Raw genomic sequence first — 27,561 nt, 5'->3', positions numbered from 1 at the left:
TGCAGAATTTTAAAGGGTGCCTTGACTAAAAAAAAGGTTGAGAAACACTGTAGTAGGCTATGTATAGACATATCTGTCAATTATTGGGGACCTCCATTCCTTCTCAAGCTGTAGTAGTGTGGTTGGAAAAATCTTAGGGGTAAAAAATACTATTTACAGTAGTACCTTGGATTACGAGCATAATCTGTTCCAGAAGCATGCTTGTAATCCAAAGCACTCGTATATCAAAGCGAGTTTCCCCATAGGAATCAATGGAAACCCAAATAATTTGTTCCAGTGTCACTGCTATTGTATGCAGTACTGCATGTTGCCAGAGGTGGAGGGGGGCACCGGAGACACTCGGAAACACTTGGAGTCACTCGGAGATGACTCAGACACTTGGTGACACTCGGAAATGGAGTGTTTCCAAGCGTCTCCGAGCAACTCCGATTGGCTCCGAGTGTCTTTGCACACCCCAGAGGCTTGAATCCTGCTAGTCTTGCGAGACAAGGCTCGCAAATCGAGTCAGGGTTTTAAAAAAAACAGCTCGTATTGCGAAACGCTTGTAAATTGCGTTACTCGCAATCCAAGGTTTTACTGTGTAGGAAACGTATTATCTACTGATACTCCATTACTGGCCATTTGTCTATTAGGTAAAGCCCCCAAGCTGCCTATTATGGTTTACCTTCCAGCTGGAAACTGGAATTGAAGATAAGACATCAGGGTTGGTTTACTAAAGGCAAATAGACTGTGCACTTTGCAAAGTGCAGTTACACTCTACAAGAGCAGTTGCTCCAGAGCTTAGTAAGTGAGCAGATCCTCTGCTGACTTCCATCGTCCAATCATGTGCAAGCAAAAATGCAGTTGTTTTATTTTCCTTGCATGTGATTGGGTACTCTTTGCAAAGTGAAGCCTTACCTCATTTACTAACCTATGGAGAAACTGCACTTTGCAAAGAGTACAGTCTATTTGCCTTTAGTAAATTCACCCCATTTTGATCTCCAACCATGGCACTGCTGAGGCTATAAGGGCAAAGAGGGATCTGTTTTTCAACCAACTAACACAAAGGCCTTTTCTCATGCAGCACACTAATGGGGATTTATGGCTCTGCTGCTGGTGTGAAGTTTAATGGAGGATAAGTACTCTGTGAGATATCTGCCTATATAGGAAATGGAAGACCCAACAATGGCAATTTGTTTTGAGTTCCTTTTTAAGACCATCAGCCTCAGTGAACAAACAGTAAATGTGCAGCAACCTATGGCATCCAATAATGATTTGCTTTACTAATGCTAGACAGGACACAGTAGATTGTTAATTGGTATTTCAGGATACTGCACATTGGAGATATGCTTTGCTACCTGCATATTGGATAAACATGCACATGTTCTCAGATAGGTGCTTAAAGTGGAACTAAACTGTATCTGAGCACCACAAAATGCTATTTCATTCATTTTTAATACTCACAGCAAATTCTCATATCCATCCATATCTCCATACTTTAGTTTGTTGAGAAATCATCACGAAAAACACCCCCCTAGCATCTCTAGCTGCAACCATCTTGAGTAAAGGCAGATGAATCATGTAGCATTTACTTGGTTGTGATATCACAGCTACATAACCTCCTGACCCTAAATAACCTATCTGAACCCCTCCAATTTGGTTTTCAGGAACTGCACAGCACAGAAATTGGCTTGGTCAAAGTCACTAACGACTTTCTTTTAGCTTCTGATTCCTGCTCTCTAACTATTCTTATTTCACTGCATCTTAGTTCTGCCTTTGATACAGTAGACCAGGGATATGCAATTAGTGGACCTCCAGCTGTTGCAGAACTACAAGTCCCATGAGGCATAGCAAGACTATGACAGCCACAAGCATGGCACCCAGAGGCAGAGGCATGATGGGACTTGTAGTTTTGCAACAGCTGGAGGTCCACTAATTGCATATCCCTGCTGTAGACCACAATCTTTTACTCTCTCACCTTGAAATCATATTCAGAGTCTCAGGATTGGCTCTGAAATGGATTAAGTCATATGTTTGTTTCTCTTAGCGGATTCCAGTCTGAAGTTGGTCCAGTCACGTTCGGTGTTCCTCAGGGCTCAATCTTGGGTCCCTTAGTTTTTAGCATTTACATGTTTCCAATTGGCCAACTGCATAGATCTCATGGGCTCAATTATCGCTTCTATGTTGATGACACTCAGATGTACTTCCACACTAAACTGGATTCTACCTTGGCTGCTTCTCTCCTATCTAACTGGCCCATGATTTCCTTCAATTATACTGTGACAAGACTGAAGTCATGCGTATTGGCACCCCCCATCATTTGTGTAAGGCCAATCCTGATAACTTATCTATAGATGGCGCTGTACTTGAGCTTCAGTCTAAATTAAAAAATCTAGGGGTGATATTTGATGCTAGCTTAACCTTTGATCCACATGTACAAAATGTTGTCAGAACATCTTTTTTTTCCACTTGAGAAACATTACTTGGTTGCGTCCTGTGCTATCATACACTGTAGATGAAAAGCCGATTCATACATTTGTGTTCTCCCAACTCAACTACTGCAGTGCTCTACTTGTTGGTGAACCTAAATCCACTATTAATCAACTTCAGTATGTTCAAAATTCTGCAGCCAAAATCATGACTAGGTCTGGTACAAGTGATCATATTACCCCTGTCCTGGAGTCCTATCAAGTTTCACATAGACTTTAAGATCCTCTTGCTCACCTAAAGCTCTTCATGGCTTGGCCCCCCATTAGCTCTCTGAACTTTTATCAACTTCCTCCCCCTCTCGTAACCTCCACTCCTCAAATTCTGGTCTTCTGTGTGTCCCCTCTACTCACCTACACTATGCTCCAAAACTCTGGAATTCATTTCCAAAAGAACATCAGAGAGTCATCTTCTCTGGATTCAAATCAAATCTAAAAACGTTTTTCTTTAGACAAGCTTTCACTTAATTGTCCCCTTTTCTTTTGTTTTATCCTGTGTATTTCTTGTGTTTTCTTTGATAAGTTACCTTTTAAAGGCACTGCATAAAATAAAGATTATTATTATTTCCTGGAATCCATTTGCCCTTTGCTTTGGCATGCAGGCAGGAGGGTGTGCTTAGCTGACATCATTTTGGCCTAGGCCAGAAACCAGAAACCAACTGAAGAAATGCATAAAACAAAAAAAGTTAAAAAAAGAAATTATATATACCTTTCTATCTATTTACTAATGCTAGTAGTATAAGTAATGTTGGTTGAGAGAGATTTAACTTGATGCAAAAAAATGAGCACATTTGATTGATTTGCTAAAGGCAAATAGACTGCGCACGTTGCAAAGTGCAGTTGCTCCAGAGCTTAGTAAATGAGCAGAAGCTCTGCTGATGTCCAACATCCAATCATGTGCAAGCAAAAATACTGTGTTTTTTTTTTTCCTTGCACGTGCTTCGGTATTCTTAAACTAAGCCTTGGAGCAAAGTGAAGCTTTTCCTCATTTACTAAGCTTTGGAGCAATTGCCCTTGCCGAGTGCAACTGCATAGCTCTCAACTGTCCCTGATTTGGAACAAAGTCCCTCTGTCCCTCTTTCCTCCTCATTTGTCCCTTGGTCTGATCTATATAGTTGTATATAAAACGCACTACTCCTCTATCAAAAAGTGTTTCCCAGTGCCAAACCTTTCCTCCAATTTCTAGATTTCTGCATTTGTAAATTCCAAAAGCCAATATTAAGGTAAGGAATATTAGTGGTATAAAAAACACTTGTGGGTTTACCCATTTTTTTTTTTTGCACAATTCTTCGTTTTGCTAATAGGTGTCCCTCATTCCCATCAGAGGGTTGGGAGGTATGCAACTGCACTTTGCAAAGTGCACAGTTTATTTGCCTTTAGTAAATCAACCCCATAGTGTGCTAGCTGAACTTTGTGCTGCTCACATTTAAACACATTATGAACTTAGAAATGTTAGAATTGGTTATCTGGTTGTGCTGCTGCTAGAGAAACTCCTGGCAACTGCTAGAGGAAGCCTTTAGTAGACAGCTCAATGTAGAACTCCTTATTTCCATACACCTGTAAGGGAAAAGGCATAATGAGCTTGTATGCACCTCATACTAGCTCATTATGAGATACTTACCTTAGAACGAGGCGCCGGCATCTCACCCAGTCCACGCCGAGGGAGCTGACATTTCCCCTCGGCGTATCTTCCGGGTATCGTGGCTCCGGCGCTGTGAGTGGCCGGAGCCGCGATGTCTTCACTCCCGCGCATGCGCGTGGGAGACTTCTTTCCGGCAAGGTCCGGCATCTGCCGGGCTTTGAGCCGAAAATCCCCTGTGCGCATACGCCGCTGCAGTCAGCGACTCATTGCGAGGGGAATATCTCCTAAACCGTACAGGTTTAGGAAATATTGTTTTTACCTACAGGTATTATAGGCTTACCTGTAGGTACAACTGCTTTAAATAAAGTATATTTTTTTTTTAGTTGTGCACAGACTGCTAAGGATAATGACAGCTGAAGGATCTGCATTGAAAATATATACTGTATATCGGGGATCAGCAACCTGTAGATCATGATCTACCGGTAGATTGCTGACAGGTGACCGGTAGATCGCGGTCTGGGCTTGCTGACTTGCCATCCCAGAGCATCAAACAGAGTGCAATGCAGAGGGACTACTTGTAAAGCTGGAGCTGTGGTAGGGAGCGAGAGCTGCATAAGCTGATGCCCAGTGGCATTGTTAGGTGGGTGCGGGGGGTGCGGGCCGCACCGGGTGACACCCGCCAGAGGGGTGACACCCGTAGGTAGCGGCACACACCGCTACACTGCCCGCTGCGGCTTGTGCTGTGTCCCTCAGCACAGCGGACTGAAGCCGCCTCCCCCTCCTCTCTGTTTACTTCACACAGGAGGAGGAGGAGCCCGAGGGACACACACGGCTGTGTGCATCTGTCCGCGCTGTTCTGAGGTCTGTAAACTTTATGCATACAGTATGTGGGTGGACATGTGCAGGGGGATTCTATACTAATGGGGGGCGCTGTACTGAGGGGGATTCTATACTAATGGGGGGCGCTGCACTGAGGGGGATTCTATACTAATGGGGGGCGCTGCACTGAGGGGGATTCTATACTAATGGGGGTCGCTGCACTGGGGGATTCTATACTAATGGGGGCTCTGCACTGGGGGGATTCTATACTAATTGGGGGCGCTGCACTGAGGGGGATTCTATACTAATGGGGGGGGCGCTGCACTGAGGGGGATTCTATACTAATGGGGGGCGCTGCACTGGGGGGATTCTATACTAATGGGGGGCTCTGCACTGAGGGGGATTCTATACAAATAGGGGGCTCTGCACTGAGGGGGATTCTATACTAATGGGGGCTCTGCACTGAGGGGGATTCTATACTAATGGGGGGCTCTGCACTGAGGGGGATTCTATACTAATGGGGGGCTCTGCACTGAGGGGGATTCTATACTAATGGGGGGCTCTGCACTGAGGGGGATTCTATACTAATGGGGGCTCTGCACTGAGGGGGATTCTATACTAATGGGGGCTCTGCACTGAGGGGGATTCTATACTAATGGGGGGCGCTGCACTTAGGGGGATTCTATACTAATGGGGGGCGCTGCACTGAGGGGGATTCTATACTAATGGGGGGCGCTGCACTGAGGGGGATTCTATACTAATGGGGGTCGCTGCACTGGGGGATTCTATACTAATGGGGGCTCTGCACTGGGGGGATTCTATACTAATTGGGGGCGCTGCACTGAGGGGGATTCTATACTAATGGGGGGGGCGCTGCACTGAGGGGGATTCTATACTAATGGGGGGCGCTGCACTGGGGGGATTCTATACTAATGGGGGGCTCTGCACTGAGGGGGATTCTATACAAATAGGGGGCTCTGCACTGAGGGGGATTCTATACTAATGGGGGCTCTGCACTGAGGGGGATTCTATACTAATGGGGGGCTCTGCACTGAGGGGGATTCTATACTAATGGGGGGCTCTGCACTGAGGGGGATTCTATACTAATGGGGGGCTCTGCACTGAGGGGGATTCTATACTAATGGGGGCTCTGCACTGAGGGGGATTCTATACTAATGGGGGCTCTGCACTGAGGGGGATTCTATACTAATGGGGGGCGCTGCACTTAGGGGGATTCTATACTAATGGGGGGCTCTGCACTGAGGGGGATTCTATACTAATGGGGGGCTCTGCACTGAGGGGGATTCTATACTAATGGGGGGCGCTGCACTGATGGGGATTCTATACTAATGGGGGGCTCTGCACTGAGGGGGATTCTATACTAATGGGGGGCTCTGCACTGAGGGGGATTCTATACTAATGGGGGGCTCTGCACTGAGGGGGATTCTATACTAATGGGGGGCTCTGCACTGAGGGGGATGTCTATACTAATGGGGGGCTCTGCACTGAGGGGGATGTCTATACTAATGGGGGATCTGCACTGAGGGGGATTCTATACAAATGGGGGGCTCTGCACTGAGGGGGGAATCTATACTAATGGGGGGTCTGCACTGAGGGGGGATTCTATACTAATGGGGGGCTCTGCACTGAGGGGGGGATTTTATACTGATGGGGGAGTCTGCACTGACGGGGGATTCTGTACTGATGGGGGTCAGCACTGGGGGGGGGTGTATGTACTGATGGGGCGGTCTGCACTGAGGTGGGAGGTTGATACTGATGGAGGGGGGTCTGCAGACTCTGTACTGAGGGAGGGTTTCTGTACTGATGGGAGGTCTGTACTGAGGGAGGGGGTCAGTACTTAGTGGGGGGTCTATACTGAGGAAAGGGGGTCTGCACTGAGCGGGGGTCTGTACTGATGGAGGGGGTCTGTACTGAGGGAGGGGAGTCTGTACTTAGTGGGGGGGTCTATATTGATGGAAGGGGGTCTGTACTGAGGGAGGGGGGCTATATTGATGGAGTGGGGTCTGTAGTTAGTGGAGGGGGGTCTGTACTGAGGTAGTTGGTGGAGGGGGGTGACACCAATTTTTTTGGCACCGGGTGACACCAACCCTAGTGACGCCACTGCTGATGCCTCCACTGGAGTGCCGGGTCCTGTCCCATGTGGAGTGGCCCCATTTACTTGAATGGATCGTGATTGGCAGGTGGTAGCATGCACCAAAAGCAACAGGGGGCTTAACTTCTACTGCAGTATGTGTACACCTTTGGCTGCTGCCTCAGCAGCTAAAGGGGGTCGGGTTTGGGGCAGTAAAATCACAACTCAACCGCAGGGTTTTACGTGTGAACGAGCCCTAAGAGTGCCCCTGCCAAATGCAACTAAGGGCTCATTTACAAGTGCAGCAAGCACCGCTGCTCCTCTAAAAAGTGATCTGAGTGTGTTTGACAAGTGGTGAGGAAGAGATATGTTGCCTCCTCACCACTTGATTTAAACCCATGATTGTGACACAATAGTATGGCAATTACAGTTTTAAATCAGGTGTGAGGAGGCAACACTGTGCCCGGTGATCTTTGATTTCTCCCATGTTGTTCAGGTAGACCTCCACCTCTTTAAGGTTGACTACCTCTGCTGTAAATCCATAAAAATGTGTATGCGTTCCAGGTATAACCCATATCAGAGGGTTTTTGCCTCCTAACAAATATAAACTTTTCTTTTAAGCCTTTTCCAACAACTATTGCATATTTCGTTGGGTAACATAGAAGAGTGAACAGAGATGAAAAAAAATCTGCACTTGTAATTTTACAAAAGATTCCTCAGAGAGCCAGGTGGTTTGTTAAAAATTCTGTGCACATACGCACAAATGCTCCCTAAGTTCTGCTAGTCTGCAAAAGATTCTCTGGAATATACATTTATAACCTAGCAGCATTCCTCTAGGAGTTTGCTTGCTGTATATCACAAGGACAGTGTTCTTGTAGAAGGGAATGCATACAGTTAAAGGATGAATTGATTGCAACTTTTTATTTCCGTATTTTTTTTTTTTTTTTTGTTCGGTTACAACTTGTTTTATTTCTTTTCCAGATTTGGATGATCCCATTGTGACTGTCCATCAAAGTATAGGAGAAGCAAAAGAACAATTTTATTATGAGCGGACAGTTTTCTTACGATGCATTGCTAACTCCAATCCCCCTGTCCGATACAGCTGGAAACGAGGCGAAGAGATCTTGCTGCAGGGCTCGGACAAAGGAGTGGAGATATATGAACCTTTCTTCACCCAGGTAGGAAATAAGGTATCAATCGTCTCTATTTTATACTTCTTTTGTTAAATGTCTTTTTTTGTACTTGTTTGTCCTTAAAAGTGGGCTCCACTCACATGTTCTGAGTCGGGGGCATCAATAAGAATGCATGGGTGTGAGTCTGACACACATCCACAAATGTTCATTGTCTGGCCTGGGAACAAAATGTGTAAACTACATAAGAATGAAACCAGGTCAGACTTCCAGGAGGCTCTGCCAAGAATACAGGCATTTATGTGGGTAAAACACCCGTATTGAATGGTTGGTAACCCTACTGGAAGTTGGAGGAGAGATGGCAAGCAAATTGGTGGGTCGTTTATGATTGCCACCTTTTAGGCAGAGCTCAGCATGTAAATTGTACTATTGCAGATTTTACGATTATCCCTTTTAGTGAACTGCAGCCAATGAGGTTTAGCAAAGTAGCATGAGACCACAGCATAAAGTGGTGTACCACCAGTGTAAACCAAAAGACGGGCAGACTGTTTGCTACCAGAGTGGCTAACTGTCAAAAACATGCACTGATGTCGGGAATGGGTGGAGTGGGCAGGCCATATACGATTCAGGGGCCCAGCACAATGTTTCAAGGCGAAAACCTTCATTGGGTACTTCCATTTATAAATGTTATGTCATGATGTTGCGCGGCGTGATACATATCCATTAATATTGGTAGGGCATGTCGTAATATGTTAATGAAGGTAGTGAACATGGGCTTTACCCATTCCCTTTCAGTCTGGTATATTGTGCACTTTTTAACTTCCTTGATCTAAAATGGAAATATTTTTATTAATGCAGTGAAGTAGAGAAGACCCAGATCATTGTAGATTCACAAATCATCCTCTACTCTTATGTAAGTAGTGATACAACTTAGAAATATTCACTTTAATGTTAAAATGAAGCATGTTAGCAAGGGAGTTTGCTTCACAGACTGGGATGTTTTGTTTGTAATTTGTTTTGAGGCTTATGCCCCGTACACACGATCGGATTTTCTGGCAACAAATGTTGGATGTGAGCTTGTTGGCTGAAAGTCCGACCGTGTGTACGCTCCATCGAACATTTGTTGTCGGACTTTCCGCCAACAAATGTTGGCTAGCAGGTTCTCAAATTTTCCGCCAACAAAACTTTGTTGTCGGGATTTCCAATCGTGTGTACACAAGTCCGACGCACAAAAGTTTACGCATGCTCGGAATCAAGCAGAAGGAGCCGCACTGGCTATTGAACTTCCTTTTTTTTCGGCTCGTCATACTTAACCACGTTCCCACGTTCGTAATTGTTGGCCAACATTTGTGTGACCGTGTGTATGCAAGAAAAGTTGGAGCCAACATCCTTCGAACAAAAATCCATGGTTTTGTTGTCGGAAAGTCCGATTGTGTGTACGAGGCATTAAAGTGTATGCCAAGGCATAAACCAAATTTACACCCAAACCTTCCTATTGGCACCTATATCAGGTGGTCCCAACATTATTCATTTTCATTTACCTTGTGATTTTGTTACCAGGTTTGTAAAGGTCTTACAGGGAGAGCTTGCGGGGACACAGTTCCTATTGATATAGGCACTCCTGCAGAACTACATCTCCCAAGAGCTACACGCAGAATGTTGAACCAGCTTTTGGGAGTCAAGACATCATAACATTGTTTTGCTGGGAAAGAAATCATTTAGATATGCATTTGGTGTGGGACAGAGAAGAGCTGGAATAGACAGAGGAAAGGCTGATAGTGCTGGTTGGGATTTCTGTGCAGCAAAGTCTAACAGGAAGTTAGAAGCTTAGTTGATTTCTTGAGGATCAAGAAATTTTGTATTTTTTTTTATTTTGCCCTGACATACACTTTGCATGATCTACAGCATCTGGTTGTTTCTTCATTAGTGAAGTATAGATATTGTAGAAGAGCCAGAAGACAAAGGAAGAAGTGAGATAGCAGAAGAAAAAGGGAGGGGCGAGGAGGAAAAAAGGTGTGAGTAGTAGATGCTGTTGAGAAAAGACCACATTTAATTTGTGAGTTGAGTAAAGCCGGGTACACACTATTATTTTTTTTTTTGGGTTGAACGAAAAAAACCTGTCTGCTCCGGTCGGAGCCACTGTACTAACCATGCGAGGTTAGTTCAGAGGTCTCCCTCGCTGAGTTGTTGTGTTCTGACAGGGGGATGACCCCCCCCCCCGGCCAGAATCAGCGTTCTCTGCTATTGGCTCAGAGCGCTCATAGGGAGTCAGTCGGATGCTGTGTTTCCAGCTTGCATGTCTGACAGATACATATGTCAGACAAACCAACATACACACGGGCCGAATGTCGGCCTTTTTTTTAACCGCCCGTCTCCTGACATTTGGGCCCATGTGTACCCGGCTTTAATCTAGGTCTTTGGTGGACCAGACAAAAGTCAAACCTAAACCCCTAGTATTTTTTTACATACACATTAACGTGTGCGCTTGCATTTCAGGCAATGTTTATAAAAAAACAGAATGTTGGCTGCCTTCATTACCATCAGGAGAGGCTAGTTATCATCAAGCCTTAACACATTTTGTGGCATCAACTGCTCAAGCCCTGGAAAAAACCTCTCTCACCTCATCTAAAGTCCCAGGGCTATTTTCTTGTTTTTTTGTGCACTATTAGGGATGGAGGTGTCAGAGGGGTCACACCAGACCTTAATCTTCCTTTTTTTGGAAAAAGGGGGAAGCTTGCCCCGAAATGTGTTGGCTGTATTTTTTGCTCTTAACCATTAAAGGTTTCAAAAGGTCCTTTTAAGTGAGATGATCTTTTTTACCACGCTCTCCTCCCAACACATGAAAGAATTTACTGTCTGTCGAGCGCTCCCACTGTCATCATCAGAGATATAGCAGCCTAGGACAAGAACTGTATCCACCCACGCTATATTTTAACCACTTAGCGCAAATCGCCCTCATTGTACAACGGTACTTTGATGCAGATAGCTGCCATAACCCCGGTATTTTAAAAAACGGTGAGCGACTGGCTTTCAGATAAAAGTGGTCTCCGCAGCAGATTCGCCCGCAAGATCACTTTTATCGGGGGCGGAAAAGGGCCCTCCCCCGCCACGTTCTGGCCGTGGAAAAAATAAATGTCCCCTTTAAGACCTTTGGGCAGAAGTGACGTTTGACGTTGCTTCCGCCATTCAATGAGCGGGGGCCATCTTTCCCTCACTCGGCTCCATGCCTGTCAAGGGGAAGGACGCAATCGTCTCTGCCGCTCCGATAAGGATAAGGACGATTGCGTCCTTCCCATTAACAGGCATGGAGCCGAGTGAGGGAAAGATGGCCCCCGCTCATTGAATGGCGGAAGCAACGTCAAACGTCCCTTTCGCCCAGGGGTCTTAAAGGGGACATTTATTTTTTATTTTTTTGCAAAAAAAAAAAAGACATTTAAATTTTTTTTTTTTTTGCATTTTTGTATAAATGTGAGATCTAAGGTCTTTTTGACCCAAGATCTCACATTTAAGAGGTCCTGTCATGCTTTTTTTCTATTACAAGGGATATTTACATTAATAGGAATAGGAATAAAATTGACCCTTACATAAGTCGCGCTCGCATAAGAAAACTGTGTTCAAACCACACATGTGAGGTATTGCCGCGATCGTTAGAGCGAGAGCAGTAATTATAGCACTACGCCTCCTCTGTAACTCTAACCTGTAGAAATTTTTAAACTTCGCCTATGAAGATTTTTAAGGGTAAAAGTTTGTCGCCATTCCATGAGTGGGTGCAATTTTGAAGCATGACATGTTGGGTATCAATTTACTCGTTGAAACAATGTCTTTCACAACATTAAAAAAAAAATTGGGCTAACTTTACTGTTGTCTTATTTTTTAAGTCAAACAATTGTATTTTTTCCCAAAAAAATTTGCTTGTAAGACCGCTGCGCAAATACGGTGTGACATAAAGTTTTGCAATGTCCGCCATTTTATTCTCTAGGCTAGGGTGTCTGAAAAAAAAATACATATAATGTTTGGGGGTTCTAAGTAATTTTCTAGCAAAAAAAAAAAAAAACTGATTTTAACTGGTAAACAAAAGAGGCTGTCAAAAAGAGGCTCAGTCCTTAGGTGGTTAATCACCAATCTGCTTCTATAAAGGAAAAGAGCACGTTATAGTTTATCCACCAGAACTAATTTTCACTTCTATTGTTCCAGCACTATCAGACGAACATCAGGCATCCAATGTATGGAGACTCCCAGTAGTGCTTTATACAGATGCTTTGTTTATAGTTGGTTTTTTTTTGGTTATTTTCATCCTTTTAACCACTTCCGGACCGCTGCACGCCGATATACGTCCTAACTTTGAAGAGGAATATCGTTGTCATGGCAGCAGCTAGCTGCCATAACCCCGGTATCCTCTTCTTAAGCCGGTTTCCGATAATAGTGGTATCAGCGGCAAGATCACTTTTATCGGTGGCGGGAGAGGGCCCCCCCTCCCGCCGCCCTCCGGTGCTTACCGGAGCCATCGGCAGCGGTGGAGGCGATCGGACCCTTCTGCTGGCTGGGTATGGAGATGAGTGAGGGGAAGATGGCCCCCACCCGTCTCCATACCATTGCAGCCCGGAAGCGACGTCAAAACGTCACTTCCGCCCATTTTTTTTTTCTATTGCATTTCAGTGTAAATATGAGATCTGAGGTCTTTTTGACCCCAGATCTCATTTAAAAGGTCCTGTGATGCTTTTTTTTTCTATTACAAGGGATGTTTACATCCCTTGTAATAGGAATAAAAGTGACACAATTTTTTTTTTTTTAAACAACAGTGTAAAAATAAAAGGTAAAATAAGAAAATAAAAACATTTTAAACACGCCCCGTCCCACGAGCTCGCGTGCAGAATCGAACGCATACGTGAGTAGCGCCTGCATATGAAAACGGTGTTCAAACCACCCATGTGAGGTATCGCCGCAATCAGTAGAGTGAGAGCAATAATTCCAGCCCTGGACCTCCTCTGTGACTCAAAACATGCAACCTGTAGAATTTTTTTAAACGTCGCCTATGGAGATTTTTAAGACTATAAGTTTGTCGCCATTCCATGAGCGGGCGCAATTTCGAAGTGTGACATGTTTGGTATCAATTTACTCGACGTAACATTATCTTTCACAATATAAAGAAAAAAAAGTTGGGCTAACTTTACTGTTGTCTTATTTTTTAATTCAAAAAATAGTATTCTTTCAAAAAAAAGTGCGCTTGTAAGACCGCTGCGCAAATACGGTGTGACAGAAAGTATTACAACAACCGCCATTTTATTCTCTAGGGTGTTTGAAAAAAAATGTATAATGTTTGGGGGTTCTAAGTAATTTTCTAGCAAAAAAAAAACCTGTTTTTAACTTGTAAACAACAAATCTCAAAAAGAGGCTCGGTCCTAAAGTGGAAATGTGTTCATTCAGACGATCGATGATGTGTGAGCCCAGTACGCTTTAAATCATCTTTTTCCATTCCAGACGTGTGTTATATGGCAGATTCTACTTGAGAAATTGCTAAGATGGGCCCCAGCACACCCCACCGCAAATATACTTGGCAACTACTTACTAAACAATATTTCTTTACTGAAACATGCTGTACAGTGTGTCTGCTATTTATCTTGTGTTCTTACAGTACGTGTCCGTGTCAGTATCTTGTATTCCTAGGTGATATCTTAATTTATAGAATGTAAGGTTTTGTCAGGCGAAGTGATATGTTGAAATATTAAGTATCTGGGGTGTTAAAATGGATCTCTCTTCAGAGACCTTGTACAGTCTGTCAGGTTTCCATGGTAACCAAAGACACCTGAGGTTACGAAAATCTTTTTTTTTTTTTTTTTTTACCTTTAGAACAAGAAATGGTAGGATCTAACATTACATGGACATGACACACCAGGATTACAAATTAAATAATCGTCGTAACTGGAGACCCGAGCAATATCCATCAATGTGGGTTATGTATCTTGCATTATCCTTAACAATACCCTTGCAAGTGCATTATGCATAGATCTAATTTAAATGTATTTTCGTTTAGCCTAGATTAATGCAGGATAATGTTGGACTGACACGAGTGTTCAATGGCAGGTACTTTTTTTTTTTTTTTTTTAGCCCTTCTTTGCTTGATCATCTTCCAGGACGGCATTAGCATATGTGATTTGTTCCCATCTATCCCTTAGGACAAGAGATGAGCAAGATAAAAGATCGCTGTAGTCGTGGAGGGCTGATTGGCCTTGCTCAGTTCTATATGCCCCTCACAGGCCTCAGATCAAGGTCTTATTTCAATTCTGTGGCCTACACCAGGCCAAGTGACATTTCACCTGGCTTCCAGGTAGGGCTGGGAGCTAATATGCATATGCAGCTTTCTATTACAGAGAGTAATGGAGAGTTCCCTCTGATTTATAGGTTTATTACATCACATATGCACAGAACACCATGGCCCAGCAGCTATCTTGTGATAAAATAGGCTGCAGCATTAACCGCTTCAGCCCCGGAAGGATTTACCCATTTCCTGACCAAGCCCTTTTTTGCGATATACGGCACTGCGTCGCTTTAACTGACAATTGCGCGGTCGTGCAACGCTGTACTCAATCAAAATTGACGCCCTTTTTTTCCCACAAATAGAGCTTTCTTTTGGTGGTATTTAATCACCCCTGCGGTTTTTATTTTTTGCGCTGTAAACAAAAAAATTTGCGTCAATTTTGAAAAAAAAGCTACATTTTTAACTCTTTGCTATAATAAATATCCAGCCCGCTAGCCACCGATGACGGAGTGACGTACAGGTGCGTCGTTTTGCGCACCCGTGCCATTCGCCATGAGCCGGTCGGCGAGTGGTTAAGCATATATCCTTATGCAGGTGCATTGGCTAACGCTCTTCAGCCAGAGACATACCAAGTTTTATCTGCAAGTGAAATTTACCCAGGTTGGTAATTTATGTTATGACTTTTAAAAGCCCTTTGGGAGGAAACCAGGATCTGGAGGAAATCCACACAAACACAGTTATCATGTAAAAACTTGAATTCAGATAATGTCTCCAGTGGGGATTACAACCACAACCCCTAAGGCTGTTACCCCTATAGTACTATGATTCTACATTTTCTTAATACATTTCATGAACAATGTAATAGTTATGTCAAGGATTTTTTTTTTCTTTTTAATTGCCTTGAACTTTTACCAAAAATGAAATCCATAGAGTTTTTTTTTTCTGCTGGGTTAATGCTCCTTATGTTCAATAAGATATTTTAATGCAGTTAGCGTACCACATGTCATATTTAAAACCTTTGTATGTAGTTTAATTAGCACCACTGAGAACATTAGCGAAGTCCCTTTGAGTGGCTTCATGCAATTATGTGGTATTTAAACAGCTTTTAAGTAGTGTCCAATATCTGCCAATTAAAAAGGTATGTTGCCAAATGGTTTTTATATTTTCGAGCTGTTAAGGTTTTATTAGACAAAAGAAACAGAAGTAAAGTGTTATTGGATTTTTGTTGGTGCTAAAAAATAAAAACAAGATATCTACTTCTTTTGTTTTATGTGTATGTTAAAAGCCTAGTGCCCAAAGTCATCCATCCTTGGTACTTCTCGAAAAAGTAGCGCTTTCAGGTCTTTTGTTCTTGGCTCAAGGTGACATTGTGTTTGTTGCATGTTCAGTGAACGGTTACTTCTGTTCCTTGTGGAAAAGGAAAGAGAAGAGATCAGTTGTTAGACTTTCCAGCAGTGATGATCAAATCAAAGGAATCTATGATTCATCAATTTTTATTTTGCCTGGCTACATCCAGATAGACCTGCCTGATCTGTAGACTATTAGTATAGGAATATAGATATGGCAAAACTTTCTACATATTTAAAAGAAACAAAGAAAATTTGCATATTGGCAGGTTTTGAAGCTGGTTTGCTCAACATCGCATTTCATCATGTTGAAAAATCCTTAGCATGGACCTATGCTCTCCCCACTCTGCCCCTGGCCAGCTTGGGTATTCCGGACCATTCTAGTATACCAATGTTTCTCAACTCCAGTCCTCAAGTACCCCCCTGAGGTCATTTTTTCAGGTTTTTTCCATTATTTTGCACAGGTGATTTGATCAGTTTCACTGCCTTAGTAATTACCACAGCCGTTTCATCTGAGGGAAATCCTGAAGACATTACCTGGTGGGGGTACTTGAGGACTGGAGTTGAGAAACATTGTAGTATACCATCTAACCTGCAGGCTCCGCTCTCCCTTCCTGTCTAAACCTACATCACCCTTTTTCTATTCTTGTCTTGACTATCTTTCTCTCCCCCTGCTTAGTTCTGCATCTCATTTCTACCTTCTTTATCCTAGTTGGCTCTCACATTTTCTCCTTCTTCACCCTACTCCACCTTACTCCACCCCCCCCCCCCTTTTTTCATTTTTTATTCCTTTTCTTTTTTCTTTCCTCCCCACCCACCATGGGATGACAATCCCCACCTCTTTTGTCTCACCATGTATCGGGCCTCCGTGCCCAGTTATTTATTACCACCTCCGACACTAGTGCCAGATACTTCTACTATTCGATTTGAAACATTGAAAAAAATTTTTTGTTTCTATTTACATTTACTTTGATGTTTTGTTCCCCCGTGGGGGACCATTTTGCCTCTCTTCTTCTCAGGCCTGTAATTTGGCACTGTTTAACTTCAATAAAAACTATTGTTCCAGAAAAAAAAATTGAAAGAAAAAAATCCTTACAACTTCGGTCACAACTTCTTTCATAGATTAACAGATAGCAGTCCCCATATGAAAATTATTTAGCGTATGTTAAGAGTAATAGGTGCAATTTAGGTTTACATGGCAGACCAATAGCATAGGAATGATTGCAAAAATGTTTCAGTGCACCCCTTTACATGTAGTTCCTATATTCTGCAGTGGCAACCCACTTATACTAATCTTACCTGCACTCCCTCGCCACGCCATTGCTCTGGAAGACCAACCCTGTGTAAGCCCCTTGTCAGGTAGTGTTGGAGCTTGAACAAGTTTAATTATATTGTCATCCTCAACAGGTGACGGTGTCCAACCTGGTGATTGGCATCTCCAGTCTAAAGGTGTGTAAGAGTGAATGGGGGAGGACTCAAGAGACTGTAATTGAACCCTGAGATTTATACACTAAATGGAATCTTAGACAACTAATCAACCTTCTGAGAGCTGCTATTTGTTTTTTTTTTAATAAGAAAGAATTATTAAAAGTTCAGGGAGGAACCATTGATTACCACAAGTTAAAAAAAAAAAATAGATTTTAGATTTTAAAGCTGCAGGTATTCATGGAGCGAATGGCACACTCTATTGTTAAACGTATTGGGATGCCTGCCTTTCCATGCACAATTAACTTTAATGGCATCCCAGTCTTAGTCCGTAGGGTTCAATATTGGGTTGACCCACCCTTTGCAGCTATAACAGCTTCAACTCTTCTGGGAAGGCTGTCCACAAGGTTTAGGAGTGTGTCTATGGGAATGTTTGACCATTCTTCCAGAAGAGCATTTGTGAGGTCAGGCACTGATGTTAGACGAGAAGGCCTGGCTTGCAGTCTCCGCTTTAATTCATACTAAGTGTTCTATCGGGTTGAGGTCATGACTCTGTGCAGGCCAGTCAAGTTCCTCCACCCCAAACTCGCTCATCCATGTCTTTATGGACCTTGCTTTGTGCACTGGTCCAAATCATTTGGCGAATGGGGTGATTATGGTGTGGGGTTGTTTTTCAGGGGTTGGGCTTGGCCCCGTAGTTCCAGTGAAGGGAACTCTTAAGGCGTCAGCATGCCAAGACAATTTTGGACAATTTCATGCTTCCAACTTTGTGGGAACAATTTGGGGATGGCCCCTTCCTGTTCCAACATGACTGCGCACCAGTGCACAAAGCAAGATCCATAAAGACACAAAAAACACACAGGAGGACGCAAACACCTCATACATTACCATTGACGTTTATTTTTACATCTACCAAGACAAATGGATACTCATAAGCAGATAAAAGCAATATGCATAAATCTCAAATACTTCAGCCGAACACAATGTGTCCGTCATAGGACCAAGCCTGTTTGGATGGCTGATGCGTTCCAGGGGACAAATCCCCTTCCTAAGAGCTAATCCAACCTAACATTCAGTGGCCATTTAAGTGATCATGTACATAGATGTCCTCCTCCAAAAACGGGGGGGGGGGGAGGGGGCAGGCTAAAAAGGTGGGGTCAGTAAATTAGTCTGTGTAACCCAGCAACCACAAGATAACACAAATATAATGCCCATCAAAACACAAAAAGGGTGCACATGGATGACTAAAAAGGCAACTATTCCTATATATGTACAGCTCTCACACATTTAATGCATTATGACCCACTGCATCTTGGATAGAGTAGAGCGTGATTCTCCAGGCAATTTTTCTTTTTCTCTTTAAAATAACAAACATGTCATACTTACCTGCTCTGTGCAATAGTTTTACACAGAGCAGCCCCAATCCTCCTCTTCTTGGGTCCCTCCCCCGTGTTCTCCTGGTTCATCCCCCCTACTGAGTGCCCCCATAGCAAGTGATTTGCAGTGGGGGGGCACTTGTGTGGGCTCATTTCTGAGCCTCGCTGTCTGCATCTATTGAAACAGATTGTAAGACTTGTCCATGTCCCCCACTCCCTCATCACTGGCTGTGATTGACAGCAGCCTCTGAGCCAATGAGGACAGAGCTCTCGTGCACATTGCTGGATTGATTTCGGACTAGGTAAGTATAAGGGGGGGGGACTGAATGCAGACAGTTTTTACCTTCATGCATTAAGGTAAAAAAACCTCCTGCCTTTAGAACCACTTTAAAACTCTGACAAACTGACATTTTTTGTGGTTTCTGTCTTGGTGAGAAGATTTTCCTGTGTTCCTGCTCTGGAGACATAACAGAAAGCAAATGCGACTCTCTAAAGGGAGAGGAAATTTCCTCTTGGGGCTTGTTCACCGTGTCCTTTAAAATGCATTTCTCTCCGCTCACCACTGCATTTGTATGGTAAGAACAGGCCACACAGAAAATAACTGAAAAAGAAGAAGGGAGGGAGGCACACCTAAGTGTAGTATTACACTCAGGGCCATCTTTAATATTGATTGGGTCCTGGGCAAACATTTTCTTGGGGGCCCCCCTACATTCTGAGACATACAAAAAAATAGCAGGTCAGCTCAAAATCAGTTTTCTGCAGCAGATCACGCAGCTATTGAAATTGGTTGCCAGAGATTACAGCCTATCCTTACCGTTCACTGGTTGCGAGAGATTACAGCAGATCACTACTGTTCATTGATTGGTTGCTACAGGTTACTACACATTACCACTCTCTCATTAGGTTGCTAGAGGTTACTGCACACCATTACCGCTCACTGATTGGGTTGCTAGAGGTTACTGCACAGTGCACACCCTTACCGCTCACTGATTGGCTTGCCAGAGGTTACTGCACACCATTACCGCTCACTGATTGGTTTGCTAGAGGTTACTGCACACCATTACCGCTTACTGATTGGGTTGCTAGAGGTTACGGCACAGTGCACACCCTTACCGCTCACTGATTGGGTCGCTAGAGATTACTGCACAGTGCACACCCTTACCGCTCACTGATTGGGTTGCTAGAGGTTACTGCACATCATTACCGCTCACTGATTGGGTTGCTAGAGGTTACTGCACAGTGCACACCCTTACCGCTCACTGGGTTACTAGAGGTTACTGCACACCATTACCGCTCACTGATTGGGTTGCTAGAGGTTACTGCACAGTGCACACCCTTACCGCTCACTGGGTTACTAGAGGTTACTGCACACCATTACCGCTCACTGATTGGGTTGCTAGAGGTTACTGCACAGTGCACACCTATACCGCTCACTGATTGGGTTGCTAGAGATAACTGCACACCATTACCGCTCACTGATTGTGTTGCTAGACGGTACTGCACACCATTATCGCTCACTGAATGGATTGCTAGAGGTTACTGCACACCATTACCACTCACTGATTGGGTTACTAGAGGTTACTGCACACCATTACCGCTCACTGATTGGGTTGCTAGAGGTTACTGCACAGTGCACACCTATACCGCTCACTGATTGGGTTGCTAGAGATAACTGCACACCATTACCGCTCACTGATTGTGTTGCTAGACGGTACTGCACACCATTATCGCTCACTGAATGGATTGCTAGAGGTTACTGCACACCATTACCACTCACTGATTGGGTTGCTAGAGGTTACTGCACACCATCACTACTCACTGATTGGGTTGCTAAAGATTATTGCACACCATCACCGCTCACCGATTGGGTTGCTAGAGATTACTGCACACCATTATCGCTCACTGATTGGGTTGCTAGAGATTACTTCACACCATCACCGCTCACTGATTGGGTTGCTAGAGGTTACTGCACACCATCACCGCTCACTGATTGGGTTGCTAGAGGTTACTGCACACCATCACCGCTCAATGATTGGGTTGCTAGAAGTCACTGCACACCATCACTACTCACCCATTGGTTGCTAGAAGTTACTGCACACTGATCCCTGTAATTCATTCACAGTGTCCCCCTCAGTAAGCTGTTCTGGGGTCCAGCCGCTGCTTTATCAATCGGCCTCCCTCCGGTGCTGACAGAAGGGTGAAGGTGAACAATCACAGCCCGCTCTGTCTTTCATCTTAGCCCTACAGGGGCGGGGCGAGCGGGGGGGGAATAATGACCGTGACCAGAGAAGGGGTGAGCGGGGGAACACTGAGCCGCTCTGCCTCACTTCCTGTAACAGTCGCTGATGCTGATGACTGACATAAGGAGAAGCGGGATGAGCGGGCTCCGGCACATACAGCCCTCAGTTTGCCTCTCTCCTGTCACACTCAACCGGGCAGGAGAGTAAGTGGGGACTCGGCTGCACCCGATACACAGGATGAATATTTGTGGGCAACGTGGGCTCAAGGAACAGTTGCTTTTAGGGCCCCCAAACAATGATTTGGCCCTGGGCAACTGCCCCGCTTTAAAGACGGCCATGATTACACTGTCAGTGTAAACAAACAGATCCCCATTCTGTCAGGGGAGTAGAGAGTGATTGCCTGTTCCGAGTGATTAGGAACAGCGATTTCTCTCTTCCTCCAGTCAGTCCATTCCCCCCAAAGTTAGAAACACCTCCCAGGGAACACATTTAACCCCTTGATTGCCCCTAGTGTTAACCCCTTCCCTGCCAGTGACATTTATACAGTAATCAGTTCATGTTTATAGCATTGATCGCTGTATAAATGTCAATGGTCCCAAAAAAGTGTCAAAAGTGTCAGATTTTTCCGCCGCAATGTCGCAGTCCCGCAAAAATCGATGATCACCGCCATTACTAGTAAAAAAAAATAATAAAAATGTCATAAATCTATTCCCTATTTTGTAAACCCCTGAAACGTGTTGGCTTTTTTCATGAACAATTCAGAGGATCTTCTTAAACAAACCAACAGGGCTGGACAAATTTGGATCCATGTATGGGCAGGCTGGTTGTACAGAAGTCTATCTACCAATCCTCTTCTGTACAACCAGCCTGTCATTTTTTCCCTGACTATAGCTGGCAGCATTGATTAGTGTATTCTGTTGGTGGGGAGGCCTTCCCACTCTCAGAATACAAAAACTCAGTAGGAAGGTTTCCTCCACATTCCACCTTGAGTGTGTGGATGGGGAACCGGGTCATTTTGGATTTTTTTTTTCCAACCCGCTGGTTAAGTAAAAAAAAATAAAAATTAAACATCTGTATGGGCTACCTTACTCTTATAATGGGCAGTTTTATCCAAAGTTTTCACATGTTGGGTGAAAAAATTGGCTTAGGAGCTGCCTTCCAGTTAGGTCAACATGGCCCACCTTGGTTCAGTTTTACCACTCATATTATTTGATCTAGCTGACCTAGCTGTACCCTACCATCTACTCATTTCAATTTGCAGTAGAGCCAGGGGAAGAAAGATATTGTTGAAGCTTGCACCATTTTTAAAGCAAATCCACAACAGCCGTTCCTACATTTACTGTATATAACTTTTAAATGTAATTAAGATGTTTTGCCCATAAATATTACTTAAAACATTAAAATTATTCAAAAAGTGTCTCGTTTTTACATAATATATTCAACACATAACGTTAAAAGTGACAATGTTCCTTTAATGGGTTTCTGTGAATCGTACAAGAAAATTAGATTTCCAAAGAAATATGCATTCAGCCTTGGAAATTATTTTGAGTCATTTGCATATTTTCTGAAGTGCAATTGCATAAATAATACTTTAGAACTCCATGCATCAAGTACAACACGGTTGCTGTATTTCTGTACAGAAATTATGCAGATTGTTTATTTACTAAGATGCTTTAATACTGTAAGACTAACTTGGTAGAGATTAGTGTTTTTAGACATTGCCATCACGATGGTATTTCTTTCTTAATTAATTTTAGTGTCTTTCATCCGGAGCTTAATTATTTCTGGAACTTTCTTTTTTACTGTTGTTTTATAGAACTTATTTAGTGAGTATTTGAGACATAGAACATATTTACCAACAGTTCTAAATTGGGGGGCTGTATAAGAAAGAACTAAAACGCGCACTTAGAAGATTTCTGAGTTGACATTATAGGCAGAGATGCATGTTTCACTCACTAGTGCCCATGTTTGCAATATCAGAATACACTAATGTTGCAGCTGCAGCTTCTGATTAAGTAAAAAAAAATCAAAAACATGTTCCTTGTGCACAAGGTGAACAAATGATCAACTTCTGTTGAGCAGGAATGGCCACACACTGTTATCTAAATTTGGCTGGTCCCTACTGAACTGGCTAAATTTTGATCAGTGTTAAGCCTGGAAGTGGGGGATTGGGCTTAAACCAATAAGGGTTGTATTTAAAAAGCCGTGAATGAAAGAGGAGATTAACCGTATGGAGGATCTGGTCTTGACAGCCCGAAATAAATGCATAGGAACTTGGTCCTCATGGAAAATATGTTTATCTATTCAGAGGAGGGAAGGACTCTCATAGTTGACTGAATGTGTGCTTTCAGTTTCCGTACTCTTAAAATTTAGCACCTGAGTAATATTTTCCCTTGATCCCCCTTTTTTATTTATTATTATTATGTAATTGACATACACTTAAGAATAAGTGGGCAGATTTGGTTTAACATTTTTTTTTTTTGTATGTGCTGACAGTTTTGGTATTTTGTCAATATTCATTTTATTATATAGGTTTATCCTTTTTTTTGTTTTTTTTGTTTATGGAAATAGTTTTTCTCTCTGAAAATAAAATAAAATTTAAATTTGAAAAAAAAATTGATTCTAAAAGCTGAATTTAAAGGTAATAGGCAATCAAAGTAAACGATGGTTTAAGTGTATCTAAACCCAAATCAAAAATGTAATATATTGTAGCATACCTGTGTCCTTTGATGTAGTGGCCACATTCGTTTTTTTTTGTTTTTTGGGTTTTTTTTTTTTTTTTTTACCTTTGCTCCCTTAAGGGCCCTTGCACATTGCATTGCAGTTGGCTGCAGTTGGATGCCTTTTGAACTGTACTCTAACTGCATAGTACAGTTACACAGACAGCCCAAAATCAAGGTAATCCTATGGGCATAGTTCACATCATAGCAGTGCACATCAGTGCAGTTAAAAAAAAAGTAGAGCATGCTGCATTTTTCTGCACTACAAATGCATTTCAAATGCACTGCATTGTTCCCCTTTAAACCAAAACCAAAAACGTATAGAAAGATGTACTGCAAAAGCAGCAAAAAACGCATGCAAAGCACACATCAAGCGTGCGACAAGTGCACTTAAAAAGAGCTTCAAATGCATGTAAACATGTAGTCAAAAACACGCAGTTATGTGCAGTGTCTGGTGTGAATGGAGTCTTATGTTCACCTGTTTTTCCTGCAAATAACACATTTCCTGCCTCTTTGTGGCTAAACTCATGTCTCTAATGTATCAAAGAGGGACTTCAGTCATTTCTGGAAGAATGATGTAGCTACAAATACTGTAGCTGCTGACTTTTAATAAACGCATGCTTACCTTTCCAGGGATCCAGCTCTTCACCCGGACTGGTTCTTCTCCAGTCTTTGGGTCCTCGGCGCCGCCATCTTGCTTGTGGGAAGTCGGCTGCAAATGCTTCATAGTCAGTTCCCCACTGCGCTTATGTGAGTTGTGCTGTACTTTCTGAATGGACTCACGGCCTTCTGGGCCCTGTGACATGTGTAGGCGATCTGAGCGGAAGTGGGAGCGGGTACCTGTCATAAATAGATGCTGGCTCCCCGAAACAAAAAAAATGCAAAAGTGGTGAAGTTTGGTGGCTGCCGGTAGGAGGAGGAAAAGCGGAACTTACCTTTTTAAGGCAAAGTTCCGCTTTAATAGAAAGAGCCATTGTCACACAAGCTGGACTTCAAATGTGTTTGCCTTTGTCCCTGTCATGAACAGGTGTGACCAGATTGTGTGGACTGCAAAGAGGAAACCAAAACGCATGTAAAGTGAAATAAGAATAATGTTTATTTAAGATAAGTGATATAAATAAACACCCCAATATAAATAGTGCTCAACCAACCAACAGAAACCCACAAACAGATAATATATACAGCCAAAGGGAAGTTCCAAAATCAAACACGTAAGCCAGGCCAGGGTCATACACAGTTGATCAGCAACTGAACAAGGGCAGGATAGGATAGGGAGATAATGGATGGGATATGGATACAAGGGAATAGGAACACAGGAGGGACAAGATCAGGATGGGATCGGATACAGGCTCAGGAGCAGGCTCAGGTTCAGGTACAGGTACAGGTTTACAGATACAGGTCAGGGCAAAAGGAAGAAAGATACCAAGGCCAGCCTGTGAGGGCTTGCCGGGTATTTATAAGGCTGTAGTAATTGGCCTCATGTTACAGCTGAGCGCAGAGGGTGCTGTTTGCTCCACACTGCCGGAGTGCACCTGCTGGTGGAAACCGGTACTATGGCCCAAGGATGCAACAGTGCCACCAGCAGGAGAGTCCTCTTACTACAGGTCCTATGTCTTGGAAGACAACCGCTGGTGGACACTGGTACTACGACCCAAGAGACCGATAGCGCCACCAACGGGTAAACCCTCTCATGACAGTTCCCCTTCCATTACATAGTGGATTGATGGAATTAATAGTTTACACAAGAATGATAAGGTTGTTTGAGCTGTCTTGCTGGCTCACAGGAAGTGTCAAGGACGTCCTTTCTCTCCAGTCTCTAAATACTTAGTCAGAAGTCATCATCAGAAGTCATCCTCATACAGTCTCTCAAGTGAATGTGCCTGAAGGGTTTGAAGTGGATCTTAATCTGCAGCAGTCACCAGTATCTGCTTGTATAGACAACATACTTGCACATTATTGCAGACTTACCTCCTAGTCTGCTCTCCTCCAAGCAATGCCAGGTCCATGCTTCCCCTCTGCTGCCATCTTCTTTCTTCGGAAAGCCACTTATGATGTAACTACAGTGAACGTGCCACTGTTAGTGTACAGTTTAAAAAAAAATTGCTAGTAGATAGGGAAAATGTCTTTGGGCGGAAGATATATCCTTGAAGCTTTACCTGATAACAATTTTTTTTGGGCCCATTTATACTTACCTAGGTGAATGCAGCATCTGTCCCCTGCCACCTCTACACTAAGAACCGAGCGATCGAACATTGCCAGTTCTCACAGATCCCTGAGCGGAGAGCTGCTGACTATCAATCAGCAGCTCTCCACTCTGCCCCCCCCGTGCTCACTGGAGCTCTGTGCTGTGGAGGGGCGGGAAGCGGTAGTCTCAGTCTCTCAGCGGCTCGCTGAGAGGCTGAGACAAGCACCTGGCGGATCCAGACTTTACTGTCATGATGACGCGGTGCCTGGACTGATTGCAGTGATGTCAGCAAAGAGTGGACTTCAGACCGCTCTCTGCTGTAAATGGGTCACAGGAGTGCAAAACAAATTGCAGTCCTGTGACCCATAGGAGAAGTCCAGCCAAACGAGCTGAGGCTGGACTTCTCCTTTAAATTTACATTTTTATATCCGGTTGTTGTAGGGTCAGGAAGGGATTTTTTTCCCCCCGCTGGAGAAAATTGGACCATGCTTTATTAGGTTTTTTGCCTTCCTCTGGATAAACTGTGGGTATAGGACTGTCTGTATGTGTGTTTTTTTTTCTCTTTCTATTGGTTTACAGAACAATAGGGCAGAAAAGGGGACTTTAAAGGTTACCCTAGGTAAGAGAAATGAGTACACAAAATGTTAGTATGAAATTACAAAGGTTTATTCATAACATATTTCCATAAAATGGTGTAAAAACTGTTAATAACATGTATGACCTGTAATCCCCGGTGGGACTATCGGTAATCGGTGTGACCAGAAATGTGTGGACTGCCACAGAGAATACCAGGCACAAGTAGAGTGTAAAATAATATAATTAATTTAAAAGATAAGTGAATAAAAATGAACAACCGCCTAAATCAAATATATACAAGTGCAGAATGCAAAGCATAATCGTACTGAGCCAGGTTCATACACGGGAGATCAAGCAGAGGGATCTGGGAGCAAGACAGGACAGGGAGAGGGTAATAGGAGATGGAGAGAGCAGGTGGAAAGGAGTCAGCTGCAGGATAAGGATCAGGGTCCATGAACAGGAAACAGGATACAGGAACACAGATCAGGGGCACATGGAGACAACACCAAGGCAGTGAGGAAGAGCATGCACAGGGTTTAATACACTTCCCGCAAACAGCATCATGTGATGACTGATTGCATGAGATTATATCAGCTTCTGACTGCTGAGAGACACCCGTTGGTGGATACCGTAACTGCAGCCTATAGATCTGGGAGCCACTCTGCCACCAGCAGGTAAACCCTTTCCTGAGAGGGACTATGGCTTGGTTAATCCATCAAAATCTAACCCATGTACATCTCATATATATATATATATATATATATATATATATATATATATATATATATATATATATATATACACAAATACAGTGATTATAAACATCAGTACACAGATGTAACTGGATTGTATATGGAGTATATTGATCTTGGTCTCTGATCTCTACGCATTTCACCAGTTATCGGCTTCTTCAAGAGGACCCTAAAAATATTGGGGAGCAGATTACAGTCATGTATAACAGACAAAATGTGAATATAGAATTCATACATGAAATGGTCAAATATGAGTACTCGCATACAAACAATAAGAGGCACCGAGCATTTAGTCCAAATGGTTGGATCCGGGTCCTCCCAGCAACTGGGGGCAACACACCAGGGGTTCTATAGCTGTTGGGAAAAGCCCAGAAGGGCAGTCCATTACCTATCAATAGTTCTGGATATAATAATAAAAATATATATTGTGTCTGTATGTGTGTGTGGTGTATATATATGTGTATATATATATATATATATATATATATATATATATATATATATATATATATATATATATATATATATACACTTCTCATAATAGGTAAGGTATACAAAAATGTATCCATTCAAAACAAAAATCTTACATTAACAATA

The 27,561-nt window shown here is 43.2% G+C and overlaps 1 protein-coding gene across 2 annotated transcripts in view; it reads left to right on the top strand.

The window, feature by feature from the left end:
- MDGA2 (MAM domain containing glycosylphosphatidylinositol anchor 2) overlaps positions 1-27,561 on the top strand; it is a 1,144,403-nt gene that overhangs the window by 661,858 nt on the left and 454,984 nt on the right. Inside the window, exon 4 of one of the 2 annotated variants that reach the window (XM_073609471.1) lies at positions 7,940-8,136. In XM_073609471.1, the coding sequence (XP_073465572.1) occupies positions 7,940-8,136 (197 nt within the window). Of the gene's footprint in view, positions 1-7,939; positions 8,149-27,561 lie in introns of both variants that reach the window. The other variant, XM_073609469.1, reaches the window with a different exon arrangement.

Source organism: Aquarana catesbeiana, linkage group LG13 (assembly GCF_042186555.1).
Source record: "Aquarana catesbeiana isolate 2022-GZ linkage group LG13, ASM4218655v1, whole genome shotgun sequence".
NCBI classification, from domain to species: Eukaryota; Metazoa; Chordata; class Amphibia; order Anura; family Ranidae; genus Aquarana; species Aquarana catesbeiana.
The sequence above is the reverse complement of the archived record's forward strand: the minus strand, read 5'-3'. Positions and strand labels throughout refer to the sequence as shown.